The sequence below is a fragment of the Alosa sapidissima genome, chromosome 24 (assembly GCF_018492685.1).
Source record: "Alosa sapidissima isolate fAloSap1 chromosome 24, fAloSap1.pri, whole genome shotgun sequence".
NCBI classification, from domain to species: Eukaryota; Metazoa; Chordata; class Actinopteri; order Clupeiformes; family Clupeidae; genus Alosa; species Alosa sapidissima.
In genome coordinates this window covers 29,252,083-29,271,430 of record NC_055980.1, presented here as the reverse complement: position 1 = coordinate 29,271,430, position 19,348 = coordinate 29,252,083, and the positions used below count along the sequence as shown (strand labels likewise).

Sequence of the window (19,348 nt, the reverse complement as noted above, 5' to 3'; positions counted from 1 at the left end):
GAGATTCACAGAGACATCAGAGAGGACAGCAGTTTATATAGCAGTGGTGTGAAAGATGTTTATATAGCAGTGGTGTGAAAGATGTCCTGATCGCTGCGTGAAGGTTTATATGTTTATAGCAGTGGTGTGAAAGATGTCCTGATCGCTGTGTGAAGGTTTACATGTTTATATAGCAGTGGTGTGAAAGATGTCCTGATCGCTGCGTGAAGGTTTATATGTTTATAGCAGTGGTGTGAAAGATGTCCTGATCGCTGTGTGAAGGTTTATATGTTTATATAGCAGTGTTGTGATGTCCTGATTGCTGTGTGAAGGTTTATATGTTTATAGCAGTGGTGTGAATGAATCCAAAAGATGTCATGCTCGCTGTGTGGAGGTTTATATGTTTATATAGCAGTGGTGTGAAAGATGTCCTGATCGCTGCGTGAAGGTTTATATGTTTATAGCAGTGGTGTGAAAGATGTCCTGATCGCTGCATGAAGGTTTATATGTTTACAGCAGTGTTGTGAAAGATGACCTGATCCCTGTGTGAAGGTTTATATGTTTACAGCAGTGTTGTGAAAGATGTCCTGATCGCTGTGTGAAGGTTTATGCAGCTTTGGTGTGAAAGATGTCCTGATCGCTGTGTGAAGGTTTATATGTTTATAGCAGTGGTGTGAAAGATGTCCTGATCGCTGCGTGAAAGTTCTAGAATGGCCACACCTCATGACACTTTTAAGCTGATGTCACTCGGCTTCAGTCAGAGGTGAGCTACGGATCAACTCCATTTCTGGCCAGTATCAGTCTAAAGACTTGTGCTAACAGTCACAAACTTGAAGCAAATCTTGAGAGGTGCTATGGAATGCCTGGATAAGCAAAGCAGAGCATGATTATCTATTTTGTCCTAATCCTGTACTACCCTGCTTCTATATGCTACCAAAAGTGCACAAAGACCTGCATAATCCTCCAGGGAGACCCATAATATCTGGCAATGGATCTCTGACAGAACCCATATCAAAATTCATAGACCACTTCATTTAACCCTATGTTTCCAACCTACCATCATTTATCCAGGATACAACACATGTACTTAACAAGTTGGCCCTTCTGAAGAACATTGGACATTGCTACCTCGTCACAATGGATGTGGAGGCTTTGTATACAAACATAGACCATGAAGAAGGCCTCAATGCTCTGTCTCATTATTTGAACACACGCCCAGCTTCTAGTACACCACCCACAGACTTTCTGCTCACACTAACTAAATGGACACTTGAAAACAATGTCTTTCTATTTCAAAATGATTTGTACCAACAAATAAAAGGAACAGCAATGGGAGCATGTTATGCACCAAGCCTAGCCGATCTATGTATGGGCCTATGGGAAGAACACTTTGTTTACTCATGCAACAACCCTTACAGGAACATGATCACTTTTTATGGACGCTATATTGATGACCTAGTGTTCCTCTTCTCTGGTACTGAACAAGAACTAACTTCATTTCACAGATACCTCAATAACACCAAGAAAAACCTAAAATTGTGTATGCAATATGACCTGACTCAAATTGACTACTTAGATCTCACCATACAGAAGGACAAGGAAGAACGCATTAACACCACAGTCTTCCGAAAACCAACTGACCGCAACACGCTGCTCCGGGCAGACAGCGTTCATCCTCCGTCACTTAAGAAAAACATACCGTATGGGCAGTTCCAACGGCTGAAAAGAATATGTGACCAGGAGTCAGATTTTGAGACAAAGGCAGAGGAAATGAAGTTACGATTCAAAAACAGAGGGTACAAATGTAAAATCATAAATGAAGCATATAACAAAACAAAATCTCTGAAAAGACAGGACCTCCTACAACACAAACAAAAACCACCCGGAGAACAACAAGTGTGACGCAGTACAATACCAGAGCAAATGAACTAAAGAAAATCCTAAACAATAACTGGAAAATGATTGAATGTGATCCTACACTTAAAGAAATATTCCCCAATGCACCAGTCATAAGCTTCAAAAGAGCACCGACCATCGGAGATAAACTTGTCCATAGCTATCTCCCCGGGGACAAAAAGGCCACATGGCTCGATCGGAGACCGCAAGGGTTCTTTAAACGTGGGAGATGCAACCACTGCACGACTATGCAGCAAACTAATACATTTACAGATGTGCATGCTCAGAAAACCCATTACATCAAAGGATACAATCCATTTGCAATACCACTTATGTGGTGTACTACCTATATTGCCCATGTGGACATTTCTACATTGGAAGGACAAAAAGAAAATTACAACAGAGGGTAGCAGAGCACAAATATGCAATTTGTACAGGAAATGAGGATTACCCAATGGCGAAGCATTACAAGCAACACCATGGATGCAACCCAGAGTCAATAAGGGCAATGGGAATAGAAGCAACTGAGCTATCCAAAAGAGAGGAGACCTACTGAATCTATACACTAAAAGCCCTCATAAACCCAGGACTTAATGAAGACTTGGACTATACCCCCTTTTTATAAAGACGTTCTAATATTTGCTAATTCTAACGGTAAGATTGTATGTCTTCTTCAGCACTTAATATAGGTGATTCAATGTTTACAATGTTAACTATCTTTAAAATATTTGGGTAGAATAAGAAATATGTACAAAATGGCCACAAGAGGGAGACATAGTTCGTCCTATATGTAATGCTTATTTTTCCATTCTCTTCTAAGCTTAACTGAATATTTCAAGGTGAACCGTTTTTTGTAGCCCTTATGAAGTGATTATTGTAGTCCTCATAAGTAGTATAATTGTTTTAACTTGATGTGTGTATGATGTTTTTATGTGTGACATGGTGCACCAGTAACTGACTGATAGGTGGAGTCTATGCACCTGCCACTTAGTCCTACCCAGAGCCATATAAGGGTAGAGTTGCGACAACTCCATTGACGCTAATGTTCCATGTTCCAACAATGGCGGCTAATGGAAGCCTCAAATAGTTCCCGAAAGTTAACAATTTATAATAGCAGCTGTGCAGTTACAGACTGTTTGTAGCCAACATTTCAGACTCAGATTTACATTATTGGCTCATCCGAATAATAATAATAATAATATTAACAGTAATAGTAGTAAAGTAATAGTATTAATAACCTAATTATAATAATAAACTATTTATGTATCGACTATGACAGCTTTTCTGCTGCTCAGTTTTTATCAGTTCCTTATCAAATAAATTAAAAGAGGCTAAAGTCCAATAAATGTGCCACACATAAAAACCTAATATAAGATAAACCTTGCCTATACCATTTCAATTAGGCAGCACTAGGCAACACCAGAAACGAGCTGTCATTAAGTTTTTGCGTTTGTAGCCTACAACTTTTATGACGTGACGTGTCTTGGGCATTTAGCTTTACCATTATGTCAACATAGTTGTAACGTTATGCAATGCTCATCTAGGCTATGGATTTAAGTGGTTTAATTTTAAAAAGGGCAGCAAAAGTGGGATAAAGTGCAACTGCTTCCCCAAAACAATTCCTCCACAACTGTGGATTTAATCGTTTGATATGTGGATAACTTTCAGTGGACTAAACACATAAAAGGTAAGATTTTGTTATCACAAAGCTAGCTGGTTCGTTAAATATGGCGAAGCATATTTACAGCCAACGTTGTAGGCCTACTTGCAGCAGTGAAACTGAGTTTGTTGTTAACATTGTTGGTAACGTAAACGTTTCTTCAGTTCGGAGAAGGACTGTTTTTTTTTTATTTTGCATTCATTTTCATTGGCAAAAGCTAGCCTATGCATGAGAGAACCTAGATTTGAGGCAGCTGCAGCTGTTAGCATCAGCAGGTCATATTAACACAGCAGGGCACACTAGCCCAGTGATGAAGGATCGTGTAAAATCCCCATCCCCAGAAAGTTTCAAACCAAGCTTGCGCTGATGATGCATGATCACTGATCAAATTGCTATTTTCTGACACAATGCACACCATTTCCAGGTGCTCACCTGTCTCAAGCTCTTTAGCCTAGCATCTGCTGTTCACAGCACAGTGAATGACAAACGATGACAAAATGCTGTTCATGTTTATGAATTCATATCCTGGTTATTTATCGAAGGACTTACATGTCACGTTTTATATTTTATTATGATCACTCGCATTACCATGGGGTTACTAAATAGGTAGATAATGCTACGGTTAACTTAGAATGCCCACCATTACACTGGAGATGTTAAAAAACTTTTTTTTTACTTTTTTAAAACTTTTTTTATTCTGCCGCGACGATAGGTTAGGCTTTTCGAGTCACTGTACGAGGTCATTTATTTTATATAGCGATAATTTAGATACACTTATGGGGTGGGTGCAATTGCGTTTTCTAAAGAATCTCTTCTTTTGTACAGAAATTAATATTAAGTGACACATACGTAAAAGGGCGGAAAAAAACGTCACCTTATATAGCAGGCTAAGATATAAGGTCTGGAATTTAATTTAATATTGTTGTAATGGTAGGATAACTACATAGTTTACACAATAATTACACTGTGTTATAAATATTGTATATCAATGCATTTATTGACTGTCAATTAACCAAAATCGTGGCTCTGTCTATCATTGAACAGTAGCCTATTTAATGCATTCTAATCCATTGTCAATCACTTCCGGGAACTATTTGAAGTTTACATGAACCACGTGACCTTAACGAATTTTGAACACCCATTGTCGCAACTCTACCTTTATATGGCTCTGGTTCTACCTAATTGCCTGAACCTTCTCTTTGTTATAGGGACTTGGGAATTAGTCAGTGTTTAGGCTCTGAAGAAGACAGTAGTCGCAACACGTCAGCCCATCATATTAAAGGCTTTTTAATTATATCAAGCAGTGTGCTGTTGGGATCTTTGGCAAGACTTTAACCACAGTCACTACTGAAGTTGAGTTTAGCCATATCTTAAAGTGACTTTTTCCTTGAGCCGAAGTGCACCTGCTTGGCAGAACAAGTGAAGTAGCACTGCTTGACGACCAGCACTCCTAAGTGAAGAGTTGTTTTTTTAGTATCTGACAAAAACAAAAGCAATTTGACTGGCTGTTGGTAGCCAGCTACTTGGTTACCTTTGCTGGCTAACTAACTCTAGTTTGTTCAACTAACTCTAGCTAGTTTGTTCAACTAACTAACTGCCTCAAGCTAGTTCAACTAACTAACTAACTAACTCTCTCTAGCTAGTTTGTTCAACTAACTAACTCTCTCTAGCTAGTTCAACTAACTAACTAACTCTAGCTAGTTCAACCAGAGACTTTCTAATGTGGAGACACAGCACTCAAAAAATACTCCATAGAAATACATGGGGCTAGTTTGTCACGCCAATATGGCCATTGTCTACACATATCCCACCCCTTCCTTGGCAAAACGTCGACATGTAAATACATTGAGCCAATCATGTGGTGTGATGTGAATATATTGAGCCAATCATATGGTGTGTTGTGAAGACATCGTGCCAATCATGTGTTGTGATCTCGCCGCTGGAGCAAGATTGGTGTCCTTGGAAGCCTTGCGCACGCGCAGTTCAACCCAAAGACTGTGCCCGATGAGTGCCCATAAAACGTTGGTATATGGCCGCCGAGTGGAGGGACTTGCCTAAAAGGACTTTGGTTCAACTAACTCTCTCTAGCTAGTTCAACTAACTAACTAACTCTCTCTAGCTAGTTTGTTCAACTAACTAACTCCCTCTAGCTAGTTCAACTAACTCTCTCTAGCTATTTCAACTAACTAACTCTCTCTAGCTAATTCAACAAGTGGTAGTCAGCTAGTTGGTAACCTTTGCTGACTAAGGTAACTCATTTCATTTTTCCTCTACAACTGTGTCTGTGTGTGTGTGTGTATATGAGAGAGAGAGAGAGAGAGAAAGCGTATACATTTATTTGTGTGTGTGTGAGTGTTTCTGTGTGTGTGTGTATGTGACTGTGTGAGAGAGAGAGAAAGAGTGTGTGTATGTGTGTACGCACCTCTCAAGGCCTCCTGTAATGACTGTATTTCCTGGTCACAGTGTTTCTGCAGCTCCTTAAGCTCCTCCTCCTTGCTGAGCTCACAGATTGTGGCCACGCCCTGCCAATGCTCCAGTTGAGCCTGCACCTTCTCCAACTGAGTCTGCAGGTGCGCCGCCACATCACCTGTAAACAAGTAAACAAACAAACAAACAAACACAAAAACAATCAAATATCACTTAAGAACACACACAGATAAGAGTGAGACCCACAAACAGATAAATAAACACACACACACACACACACACAAACATGTGTCGTATGAGGACACAGGGTCAACTCAGAGGGTCACACCGCTATCTCCAAGAAGAGCCTATCACTGTGTGTGTGTGTGTGTGTGATTTAGTGCAGAAGGCCTGTGTGAGAAAGAGTGTGTGAGAGAGAGAAAGAATGTGAGTGAGAGAGAGAGAAAGAGAGTAAGAGAGTGAGTGAGTATAGAAGGTCTTAAACACACTGCCCCAACAAACACCAACAGCTTAAACACACTGCCCCGACAAACACCAACAACTTAAACACACTGCTCCGACAAAAAACACAAACAAACACCAACCGCGGGGTCAGTGTGCTGTGACTGCCATCTGTGTTTGTTTGATGGAGTTTTCGAGTTTGACAGAAGTCTTTTCAATTACTGTCTGGTCAGTGCGAAGCTGGAAGGTGGTTTGCTGAAAGTTTTCTGACTGCAACTGACCACCTTTAGAGTGTTGGAGTTTGATGTGGCTGTGCACGGCCACGTTGGCTACGTCCGAGCCGAGTGCAAACACCTTGATCTACCCCTGCAGTAGGTTACAGTGGAGTGAGAGGGTAAACTCTGTACGCCCGTGATCTCGCCAGTGTTCCCGACATAGCGCCGCACTGAGCCGATAGCGCTGATGCGCTGAGTTTCACTCTCCTACCAAATAACGTCACACTGCGCAGTTGGACACACACGCAAATCTGCGCTGATTGGAAGTATGTCACAAAATGACTGTCTACTATCAGTGTCTGCAATGTTATCGCTCCTCTGACTGAAAGTGACTATGCAGCGAGGTCAACATAGAAACGTGTGGCCTAACGCGAGTTATCAGAAGGAATTCGTGTCCGAGGCTTAGCATTAGCCTAGCCTAGATGGCAAACTAGTGACATAACTTTTAAGACTGAATCAGATGCTAGCTGTCTGCATATGTCAGTTTTGCTGTTGTTGCGTTGAGTTAATCCTAAAAGCAACAAACTAAACAACTTCCTTATCCCGATCAAACTTGGTTGTCATGTTAGCTTAACTAGCGACAACACGACAGTCACCAAGTTACAAGTAGACTTCTTTGACAACAAACTAACCTTTGGTTCACCAGGTTCAAGGTGACGTGTAACCCTCAGCTAAACCGTGTGTCAGGAACATCAAAAACGAACTTTAAGTGTGATATGTGAGCTGTCAAACTCCCATGTATCTACAATTAGCCAACCAGCTGGTAACTTAGTTGCAATGTTTCTCTGGCAGTTAAAGTTCCAGCCTACCCGAGTTTTCACCGTTCTCAGCCGGTTTCTCCGACACTTCCATGGCTGGAAAATAACGCGACCGCAAAGTTCTCCCGTCCGGTCCAGTCTTGGCTCAGCCTTGCGGCGGTTTGGCCGAGTCCATCCGGCTCGGTTTCCTGTCAGTATTGTGCTGGGTCTCGTGTCACCCGGTCGGCGCTGCAGTGAGGGCAGGCTGCACCCGGAGGATCAACGGCAGGAAGCGCCTTTCCCCGGTTTAGCTTGCGGATATTGCGTAAGCGTCCTTCCTCAACTGAACTCTTTTGAGGGAAAAAAACTAGGAATGTCGACAAACCTCCGGGAATGTTAAATGGTGTCAGATGTGAGGCAGTAATAGAACATCAAAATGCCGTTATTTCTGTGGATGGCAACTCACATACATGATGCCTCTAACCACAGTATCGGTTCCGTCTAAAAGAGCTGGCACAAACCCTCATCTTTATCAGTAGGCCTACATAACTTTATTTTGGTAGAGTATCTGGTTAAGGAAGTTAAACTTTTTTTTAGTTTCACATTGCATAAAATAACTCTAAAGTAAGCCCATTATAATGCCCTATATATTATAAACCTTGTGAGGCTTGTATACACACACACACACACACAGAAGCTGTTGTACGTTGCTGTTCAGTACTTTATTTCGCATGTTAATGATCAGAACCCATCGTGGCTACAGTAACTGAGGTTCAATAAAAAAAGTTGTAGGAAAAATATCGGTACAAAAATGCAGTTCATTAGCCTTCATGACCAACATTACAACAGGACGACAGGTCTCCCGCACCAGGAAGTCATCGGGGCAGCATGATGACCAATGTGACTAAATGATAATGATGAGGTTAACACTTACTGCCTGGTGCAGGAGCCTCTGGCCCATTGGAAGAGCAGTGAGGAGACAGACAGACAGACTGACAGAATGCTAAAAACACAGCGCGCTCTAGTGGTAATCATCGGTAGCACAGGTAGGCAGTGGGTGCTCGGACTATGGGAAGAGTTTACAGTAACAGAGAGACGAGGAGGGGAGGGGGGGAACCCACTCTAGCACGGACCAGACCCTGATCAGGACCTAGAACCCAAACGCTGGAGTACTGATCAGGGGGCAGACGGCGGGATCAGACCCTGATCAGGAGCTCCAGATCCCCTGGTGGGCGGGGCCAGGCCAGGGTGTGATGCAGAGAGGGTCACTTATGCCAACATAAGAACATATTATACAGGACTAGAGAAAGAGATCCTCAGCAAGTAAACTACATTTCCCAGGTGGCCTGACGGGTGCAGAGCAGTGTCTGTAAGTAAACCGTGATTGGCTGCTGAAGTGCTTGAGTATTTAGTGAAGTAACAGTTAAGTGCAGTCACTCCTCCTCTTCCTCCTCCCTCGCTCCTCTCCTCCTCTTCCTCCTCAGTGCATGTCCTGTTCCCCAACGCTCTGACGTAGGTACTCCTCATACAGGTTTTTCTGTAGACAATACAAACAATCAGTGAGAACACACACACGCACCACACGCGCACACCACACATACTTCTGTTTTAAAAAGACACACACTCTCCTGTTTCAAACATACATATATACTTATATCTAGACCATAGCACACACACACATACCTGTATCAAACACACACATCTAGACCATAGCGCGCACACACACACACACAACTAGACCATAGCACACACACATCTAGACCATAGCACACATACACACACACACACACACACACACATCTAGACCATAGCACACACACATCTAGACCATAGCACGCACACACACACACACACACTAGACCATAGCACACACACACACACACCTAGACCATAGCGCACACACACACACACACCTAGACCATAGCACACACACACACACACACACATCTAGACCATAGCGCACACACACACACACACACCTAGACCATAGCACACACACACACCTAGACCATAGCACACACACACACACACACACACCTAGACCATAGCACACACACACACACACACACCTAGACCATAGCACACACACACACACACACACACCTAGACCATAGCACACACACACACATCTAGACCATAGCACACACACACACACACACACACACACACCTAGACCATAGCACACACACACACATCTAGACCATAGCACACACACACACACACACACACACACACACACATCTAGACCATAGCACACACACACACACACACACACACCTAGACCATAGCACACACACACACACACACCTAGACCATAGCACACACACACACACACACACATCTAGACCATAGCACACACACACATCTAGACCATAGCACGCACACACACACATCTAGACCATAGCACACACACACACACACACACATCTAGACCATAGCACACACACACACACATCTAGACCATAGCACACACACACACACACATCTAGACCATAGCACGCACACACACACACACATCTAGACCATAGCACACACACACACACACACATCTAGACCATAGCACACACACACACACACACACATCTAGACCATAGCACACACACACACACATCTAGACCATAGCACGCACACACACACATCTAGACCATAGCACACACACACACACACATCTAGACCATAGCACACACACACACACACATCTAGACCATAGCACACACACACACACACACACACACACATCTAGACCATAGCACACACACACACACACATCTAGACCATAGCACACACACACACACATCTAGACCATAGCACACACACACACCTTCTTGGTTTTGACCACGTCCTGCACATACTCCAGTTTCTCCTGCAGCTGCCTCTTCTGCCTGCCAGACAGGGTTGGCTTCGTCCTGCACACACACACACACACACACACCCCCAGAGAGGATGTCATTAAGGGCCTGTCATTATCACCACTGTATCTCTGTGTGTGTGTGTGTGCGCGCGTGCGTGCGTATGTGTGTTTACCTGAAAGAGCAGCGTGCGATGAGGAGGAGGAGGAAGGAGAGGAAGACCAGAGCTCCGCACCCGTACAGCTGCATCTCCACCGACAACGACTCAAACACCTTCACCACTGGAGTCTGCACGCACACACCCACACACACACACACACACAGTTGAATCTCCACTGATGAGTTGAGCGCCGCTACACCAATCACACACACACAGCGTTGCGCAAGCGTCCACTCACCAGGTGGTGTGTGTGTGTGTGTGTGTGTGTGCGTGCGTAGTGTGTGTGCGTAGTGTGGGTGTGTGTCCACTCACCAGGTGGTGCGCGTGTGTGTGTGTGGGTGTAGTGTGGGTGTGTGTCCACTCACCAGGTGGTGCGCGAGGGCGCGTGTTCCGTCCGGTCCGAGCGCGATGTCCAGCACCTCTTTGGAGAGGCTCCCTATGACCAGTGCGACCAGCAGCAGCAGCGGAACCGTGAAGCCCAGCAGACCGAACACACACCCCTTACAGCGCGCACGCCTGTTCTCAACACTGCACTGCCTACAGGGAGAGAGACAGAGGAGTGTGTGTGTGTGTGTGTGTGTGTGTGTGTGTGAGTGAACCCCAGCAGACCCAACACACACCCCTTACAGTGCGCATGCCTGTTCTCAACGCTGCACTGCCTACAGGGAGAGACACAGAGTAGTGTGTGTGAGTGTGAGGGCTTCTACATACTCGACGCACCTGACCGGTAGCGCGACAACGTGACGTCAAAATGACGTAGATCTTGCTGGCGCGCCAGGATTTAAGCCAGGTAGTGCGAGGTAGCGCACCACTCAATTTTTTTCAGACGAGCGCGACAAAGCGGAAACAGGAAGATGGACTAGTTCGAGGGCAAGCGAGAGTTGCAGTGTTTTGTTACAGTCGTGAATTTTCAATAGTTTGCTGGATAAGTTAACAAAGTTACCAGCGAGAGTTGCAACACATGGAATTAAGAGGAAAGAATAGAAACAATTTATTTTCAAACAAAGGATATCTATTTAGGCCTGAACAAGATCTCTTTCCACTTCAGGAAATTACACAAACTCAGCCAGCTGCTAGCTAGCTAGCCAGCTAACTAAACTGTTTAAATTATTAAAATTTCCCTCGGGATGACTAAAGTATCTATCTATATATCCATCTATCTATCTATATATCTATATATCCATCTATCTATCTATCTATCTATCTATCTATCTATCTGTGCACACACCTTGGAAACTAGATGATAATGATGATGGTAGTTGTGAATAGTAGCAACCAAAGTCTGAAGTACCATCACAGAGGCTAGCCATAGATATATATACTGACTAGATGTCGCCTTCTGCTTCTCAGCATGCGTCAACACCGCCGCCATCTTGGAGCGGGGATCTGAAGCTCTAAACTAGTTCTCCCGTATTGTCAGTGTTACCTATTTAGCGACGCTTGGCCATCCCCAGCGATAGAAAACCTTTTTAGCGATTAGCGACAAATTTGGGAACTTCTCACAATGATGGCAAACTCGGTTTCATTGTTGAAACGTCAGAAAATCACCTCTCTCATGGCTTTTTCATTTGTGAATTAAGCTACATCTCGTTCGCCCAAAGCATTGACCCATGATTTTAAAAGTAACGACTGGCCTATGTAGTAGCAGACCATGTTAAAGCACGGAAGTAAATGTTGTACAGATCTACAGCAACTTCTGGTGAGATTACAACTTACATGAGTCAACGAGACGAGAGGTATGTGGCCTCAACCAGAGCCTGTCTACGGAGATCCTGTATACTTTCATTGTATCGAACCTGGTTGCAGTTCACTCATTGTTCCTCTAGGGGCCGCCGATAGCTAGTGCAGAATGAATGGGAGTCTATGGGGCTAGACGGGTAAAAATGTATCTTTATCGTCAAAAGCTTAGTTTTCTCTAGACTCGACCATAAACACATGCCTGTCAGTTGGAACAACCCAAAAAACTAGATAGTTGCTTGAGATTTTGACGATTTATGGTGATTTTATTTTCGTTAGATCTTTGCCTAGATTGACGCTAATGCATTATAGAGGAGTGGATCACCGCGGCAAGATGGCGTCTCGATTGACGCATTCGTTCCAATAAACAGCAGTAGTCAAGGCGACATCTAGTCAGTATATATATCTATGGAGGCTAGCTAGGTAGCTACTAGTGTTTCTTACTGCAGCTTCTTCTGCTGTGTAACGTAGTTAGCGTTAATCTTTTCACAACAGCGACACCTCTGTTCAGGAGAATATTGCAACTAGTGTTGCGACCACCATGCGCGAGTATAAATGGTTACGCCGCTTCTGTGACGTCACATTGTCGCGCTACCGGTCGGGTGCGTCGAGTATGTGGGACGTTTGAGTGTGAGTGTGTGTGTGTGTTACCTGTCGTTATTGAGTGTGTCTGTAATGGCCTCGTGTGTGTGTGTGTGTGTGTGTTACCTGTCGTTATTGAGCGTGTCTGTAATGGCCTCGTGTGTGTGTGTGTGTGTTACTTGTCGTTATTGAGTGTGTCTGTAATGGCCTCAGTGATGAGCTCACAGTCCTTCTCCAGGGAGTTGAGTGTGTTCTGGACCGTCTGGTTGATGGTCCTCTCAACGGTGCGACACACCTCCTCAATCTGGTTCACACATCGACTGGGCTACACACACACACACACACACAAAAATCTGTGAAACATTGTCCTGCACATGTGTGCACATAGTGTGTAATGTTGTGATGTGTTATGTGAAGGATCATCTTATGACGTGGATTCAAGTTTTCTAAACAAAACTTCAAAACTTATCATCAGAAGATGAAGCAAATCCGACCTTTCGCGTGTGTGTTGGGGAGCGCAAAGTTTACTGTTGGAGAGGAGGAGAGGAGAACTGCCACAATCGGAACACTTCTATTCTCTCCATTCAAACTCGATTTGCACAAAGACGATAGACTTGAAATTTGGCCTGAAAGGAGTCATACATGTTTACTCTATAAAAGGAGTCATACATGTTTACTCTATGAAAGGAGTCATACATGTTTACTCTATGAAAGGAGTCATACATGTTTACTCTATGAAAGGAGTCATACATGTTTACTCTATGAAAGCTGTACACCACAAAATCACGTGTGTGTAGCTTGTTGGGGTTGGGGATGTATATTGTAGGCATGTCAAAGCCACACTTGTTGAGCCCTGTGGGGTGTACTACGAAACTCGATTAGTGGGTTGGCGAGGTATGTTGCGCTCAAAGCCAGGCTATGCTGTGACACGAAAGTGGATCTGTTTTAGTGTCGCTATATCACCATGGTATCTCATGCGGTCAACCAAACCTGGTCGGGAGGAGGTTATGTGCTAAGTTATAGCTCAAATCGTGTAATCTACCGCACACTGACCAATCAATTGTCTTAAAAACAAAGTTCTCACGTGTAGGATTCTGTCATATATCTTACAGGTGGAGCTCCGCCTCTACTAACATTTTGGATCTCGAATGCGCTTTAATAGTGCTGTGCGTGCAAATATCCCACTATGGACGTGCATACCATACAACAACTGATGACAATTGATTTATTTGATGTTATAGGTTAGACACAAAAAAAGACCGCAGTGTAGATTAAGCTATCACTCAAGAATGCGGAAGTAATTGTTTTTAAATAGAGGAGATCTTGTGCGTCTCCACGTTTCATGATTGGCCAACATCATCCCAACACCGAGAACGCGCACAGATCTGAGCTGAAAGCCTAGTTTGACAAATATATCACATAACTGCTATCGAAGTATCACTTAACGTATACCCCGGAGTCAAGGCTTTGTGAAGCCTAATATGTCTACATAGCCTAAATATGTCTAACATGCTTCGTAGTATACCCCACTGGTGTGGGTGTGTGTGTGTACCTTGTTGGGGTTGGGGATGTATATTGTAGGCATGTCAAAGCCACACTTGTTGAGCCCTGGCCTCTTGCAGAGTTCCTGAACAATCTGCATCATCACCCTCTGGAACACAGCACAAGCAGTCACATGACACAAACCGGCCAATTACATCACAGCACAAGCAGTAACACCACAGAATGGCACAAAAAGGGTTCAGCCAAAAGCAGTAGTGTGTGTGTGTGAGTGTGTGTATGTATGTATGCATGTATGTGTGTGATTGCGTGTTTTACCTGTCTGTCGGACTCCCCTCCGGCCTCGTCGGCCTTGCTCAGGTAGAAGCGCAGTTTTTCGCCGTGCTTCTCATTCAAGTTCTCCACAATGTTGAGCGTCCGCTTGCATAGCGCCTGACCCATCGGGTCGAAGAACACCAGGATCAGGTCACACAACTCCCCTGCACAGAGAGAGAGAGAGAGAGAGAGAGAGAGAGAGAGAGAGAGAGAGAGAGAGAGAGAGAGAGAGAGAGAGACACACACATTTTCTTTACTCACTGCAACACAGCATCGTTTTTTTAGCACAACAAAAATCTGAATTTAACTGAACCTAGACATTTGACATTTGACACACACACACACACACACACACACACACACACACACACACACACACACACACACACACACACCTAGCCAGAGGATAGCCTGGTCCACATCGAAGGGGTACTTCATGTCACCGTCGACGAGTCCCGGCGAGTCCACAAACGTCACCAGACTGAAGCGCTTCTGACGAGACGTGCAAATCTCCGTCGCCAGATACTCAGATACACCTGAGTGGGGGAGAGAGTGAGGGAGGGAGAGAGAGGGGGGATTAAGGTAGAGAACAACAGGGTTAGTTGCCATGACACTGGTCTCTGGGTTAGTTGCCATGACACTGGTCTCTGGGGTGGTTGCCATGACACTGGTCTCTGGGGTGGTTGCCATGACACTGGTCTCTGGGGTGGTTGCCATGACACTGGTCTCTGGGTTAGTTGCCATGACACTGATGACACTGGTCTCTGGGTTAGTTGCCATGACACGTTGCCATGACACTGGTCTCTGGGGTGGTTGCCATGACACTGGTCTCTGGGGACAGGGTTAGTTGTCGTGGCTGCCTGTCTCTGGGATGATGGTGCTGAGGATGATTGACAGCTCACCTTTAAACTCCTGCAGGGGCTTGAAGTGGGGATAGAGATGAAGTGTGGCATTACCCTGCAACACACACACACACACACACAATTACATCCCCTTACACATTAAAACATCATTGTGTGGGGGTGCTGTTGTGGCTATAAGGTTGGAGAGAGTATGCATGCACTCTATGGTGTGTGTGTTGCTCACCGTGAGAGATTCCCTCTTGCGGCCACTGGTGACGAAGCTGAAGCCTTGAGTCTCTATGGCAACCCCAGTCCTCTGGATGTGCTCTTCCACATACCTGCAGTAAACACACACACGATTAATAAGCAGCCGTGTGCCTGCTCCTGTGTGTCAGGGTGTGTGTGTGTGTGTGTGTGTGTGTGTGTGTGTGTGTGTGTGTGTGGGGGGGGGGGGGGGGGGGGGGGGGGGGGTGGGGGGGGGGTCACTTTACCAGTTGATGAAGGAGCTCTTTCCGGCCGAATGGTTTCCCATCAACATCACCGTGATCTTCTTCCGGGGAGGCAGCAGAGTGACCCCGACGGACTGGGCGATAGCGATCAACCCTGGACACCACCGCAGGACAGACCATGAGCTCACAACACACCACCGCAGGACAGACCATGAGCTCACGACACGTACATCATTCCCACACTCAAGGTGTGACGTGCACAAATGACATCATGTTGGAATAACACACTAGCTGATGTAGACGACACAAAAAGTGACCCACATTAAAAACCGACACATGACGCCAGTGGTGACTCAGAACGACCCTGTCATTCCAACATCCCAGCGTTTCCCATACATTGACTTATTTGTGGCGGCCCACCACAATATCAACATTGACCACCACACAATGATTTTCCAGGTTGTACTAAATTGTGCTTAAATCTGGTTAGCATCATAATGCTAAATACACTATATAAGTGACCAGCATAGAGACCAGCATAAATAATACTCTCCTATTTGTCTATATTATTTATGCTGGTCTCTAGACCTTACTCTTGCACTGTTGGACTAATGTTGGACTACTTTTTGCACCTCCACCATGACACTCACTCTCTTGAGCACCTTGCCAGGCACACTAAGGACTATGGTTGGACTACTGTTTGCACCTTCACCATGACACTCACTCCCTTTAGCACCTCACCAGTCCCCTCCCAATTCTTTGGGAAACACTGCATCCGGTCAGTAAAGTAGAATTTCACTGATTGCCCATAGTCGCTTCCAACAGTCCGCTCATAGGCTAGTGACAAATGGTCAGAAAGGGCTTTAGTTTTTGAGATACCCCTACCGGAGGTAGAACTAAACCCAATAATGTTTTTCCTCATCTCAAAGGTCTCCCATATATGAAATGGATTCTTGGCTAAAAATATTTTACTGCTAAGATTGTTAAATTAACAGATATTGTTATACACCCCAAAACCAAAAAAGAACTAAAATATAGCCTGTCCGTATTGGAGTTAAGGCATATAAATTAGTGCAGATCAATCACACAAGCTCTGAGAGCTTTGAAACTTGGCATGTTTATAGTCAGTCAGGAAGTTGCTGTACCTACTAGAAAAGAATATCTTGATGTGAATATCTTGATGTATGGAATGAATAGAGACATGTAAACATACACCTAAAATAAGCGGACATGCAAAAAATGAATATCTATGCAGAATGTTTTCATTTACTTTGTAGCTGCTTTACCAGGGATTATCATAGCAACACATATGGTGGCTTATGGGAAAGGTGGGGTTGTACTGAATCCAACAATACCAAATATGTAAATATAGTATGACGAATCAGGGTGTTCTGTCACTCAATGTATGAGGTGTCCAAAATGAAAGAAAACGGAACACTGGCAAAATACAGTCTCCAAGTCCAAATCACATTATCAGTGAAATGAGGTGGTGGGCCGTAGTTTGGGGACCACTGCCTTAGAGATAAGGAAAAACATTGTTGCGTTTAGTTCTACCTCCGGTAGGGGTATCTCAAAAATGTGGGGCCATTGTCACTAGCCTATCAGTAGCTAATTACTCAAGTGGCTGGACTCCGGACACGGGTCGGCTGTCCATCCCCAAGTCAATGCAAAGGCAGATATGGTTCAGCATAGTTTGGGTGTTTATGCATCTTGGTCAGTTACATTTAGTCAGCATTAGCTAGATGGTTACTGCATCTTTGAACGTAGAAAATGTATCGGGACGCATACATTTTCATATCAGTGATGTGCATGGCAGGTGAAACTTAACAATTATCATTAGCTAACGCTAGCCAGCTGGTCGAGCCGTTGGCAGCAATGCAACTGATTAGCTCAGCATTCCTTGTCTTAGCTAGCAGAACGGTTAGCCAGCAAGCCGAAGATCTGCAGTAGCCCTGGTTTGCCATCATGCAACGGATTACGGATAAACCTCAATGTTAATCCAAAGGGGTATCGGTGAGATCGCGAACAGGACCGTTTGGCACAAGGCACTCACCGCTGTCGCCATCGATGTAGATCTGATGACAGTCCCGTAGGATGCGCTCATCACACGACACGGTACTCGAGTCGGCGTTAGCCGCGCTCCTGCTCTTAGTTTTACCCGACATCGCAAAACCGGTAGAAAACACAAAACTTCTAACAAATAACCTAGTGTTAAATAAGATTAAATAAACACAAAATAAAGTCAAACATATGTTGCAACAAGAGCCAATGCTCCGCTCCGCTCCGCTCCTGCCAAAGTTTAAATCCACCCGGTTTGCTGTGCAACGTCGGCCACGTCAACGGATGTTCGCAAAGCCCCTTGGGAAATGTGTTCCGTTTGGCTTGGAGCAGAAGTGTAGGCTAGTCGGTGCGAGACGGCATACCGGAGACTGCTGATCAGCTGATCCAGAAGAGACATGTTGAATTTTGGCCACAGTTGAATGACTTGATTCAGACTTGTTAAAAAGAAAAGCTGCACTGTGTTCCGACCCCAAAACAAACAGACACAACAATGCCAAATCGCTTGGGGAAATCGTCAACCCCTTCAATGTTTGTAATTTCATCCAGAGCCTTGGGTGCGAGTGCAGCATAGGGTCAGAAAACTGGCATGTTCAGCTGTCAACTAAAAGGTAGTGTCACCCCAGGACCGCGAGCCGTAGGCTATAATTAGCGTTAGCTAATGGCGATTGTCTGCCTGATCCTGAGCTGATAACAGAATGGGTAGACGTTGGCAAGTGGCCAGAGATTCATTGGCCCGCAATATGTTGACAAGCTCAGTGTGTATGCACGCGAAAAATAGTATAAGCAGGCTTTTTTCTTTACGTTTCCTTGATGTTTCAGTCAATTCACACACACACAATTCATAGGGTTCCCACGGGTCATGGGATTTCTGGCATATCATGACATTTTGGAAAGTCTATTCCGGACATGGAAAATCAGGGAATTTTATCATTTTGGGGGCAAAAATCAGGGAATTTTTATTGTACCAGTTTATCATTTACTTGACTAAATACTTAATTATAAATATATTTCCACACAGAATCGGTGTAGATCTCTTTAGGCCTACTGCTTGCTTAAGTAGTTGTGGTTAGTCCAACGAATAATAGGCTACCATAGAACAATGATTCAATGCCCATTTATTCATCTCCCTCTCTAAAAAATAAAAGATTCTTGAACGCTACGCGACTGTTCTTTGGTTTTCGTGACCCCGATATGTGCGCGCATTTTCCTGTGACATGGACCGTGAATCGGAAAACTGACATCTTACGCCTGTCTCGAAATAACATGCGCCTATATAATGCGACCTCTGTTCTAAAGCAACACAATGTTATTATGATTATTCCTACCGCTGAAATCAAGAAGACGCCTATGTAGTCACAAAGCCAGAACTGAGAGACTCAGGAGAAGTTTATCCCCAGGCCATCCGAACTCTGAACTCACACTATACTGACTTTGCACA

The 19,348-nt window shown here is 44.4% G+C and overlaps 2 protein-coding genes across 4 annotated transcripts in view; both read right to left on the bottom strand.

Moving 5' to 3' along the window:
* rabep2 (rabaptin, RAB GTPase binding effector protein 2) overlaps window positions 1-19,348 on the bottom strand; it is a 34,625-nt gene that overhangs the window by 12,925 nt on the left and 2,352 nt on the right. For 2 of the 3 annotated variants that reach the window (XM_042081785.1, XM_042081786.1), the window contains exons 1-2: window positions 7,488-7,833; window positions 5,958-6,122 (exon numbers count right to left, since the gene is read on the bottom strand). In XM_042081785.1, the coding sequence (XP_041937719.1) occupies window positions 5,958-6,122; window positions 7,488-7,530 (208 nt within the window). In that variant the 5' untranslated portion in view covers window positions 7,531-7,833. Of the gene's footprint in view, window positions 1-5,957; window positions 6,123-7,487; window positions 7,834-19,348 lie in introns of those variants that run through there. The other variant, XM_042081787.1, reaches the window with a different exon arrangement.
* On the bottom strand, window positions 8,119-18,538 carry si:ch211-11k18.4. The gene is made up of 12 exons (XM_042081798.1): window positions 17,903-18,538; window positions 15,892-16,003; window positions 15,645-15,738; window positions 15,461-15,515; window positions 14,954-15,094; window positions 14,562-14,722; window positions 14,296-14,394; window positions 12,923-13,068; window positions 10,790-10,961; window positions 10,440-10,552; window positions 10,237-10,321; window positions 8,119-8,952 (listed from the first exon to the last, which is right to left on the bottom strand). Exons 1-12 carry the CDS (start codon window positions 18,012-18,014, stop codon window positions 8,896-8,898), a joined length of 1,347 nt encoding a protein of 448 aa, XP_041937732.1. The 5' UTR covers window positions 18,015-18,538; the 3' UTR covers window positions 8,119-8,895.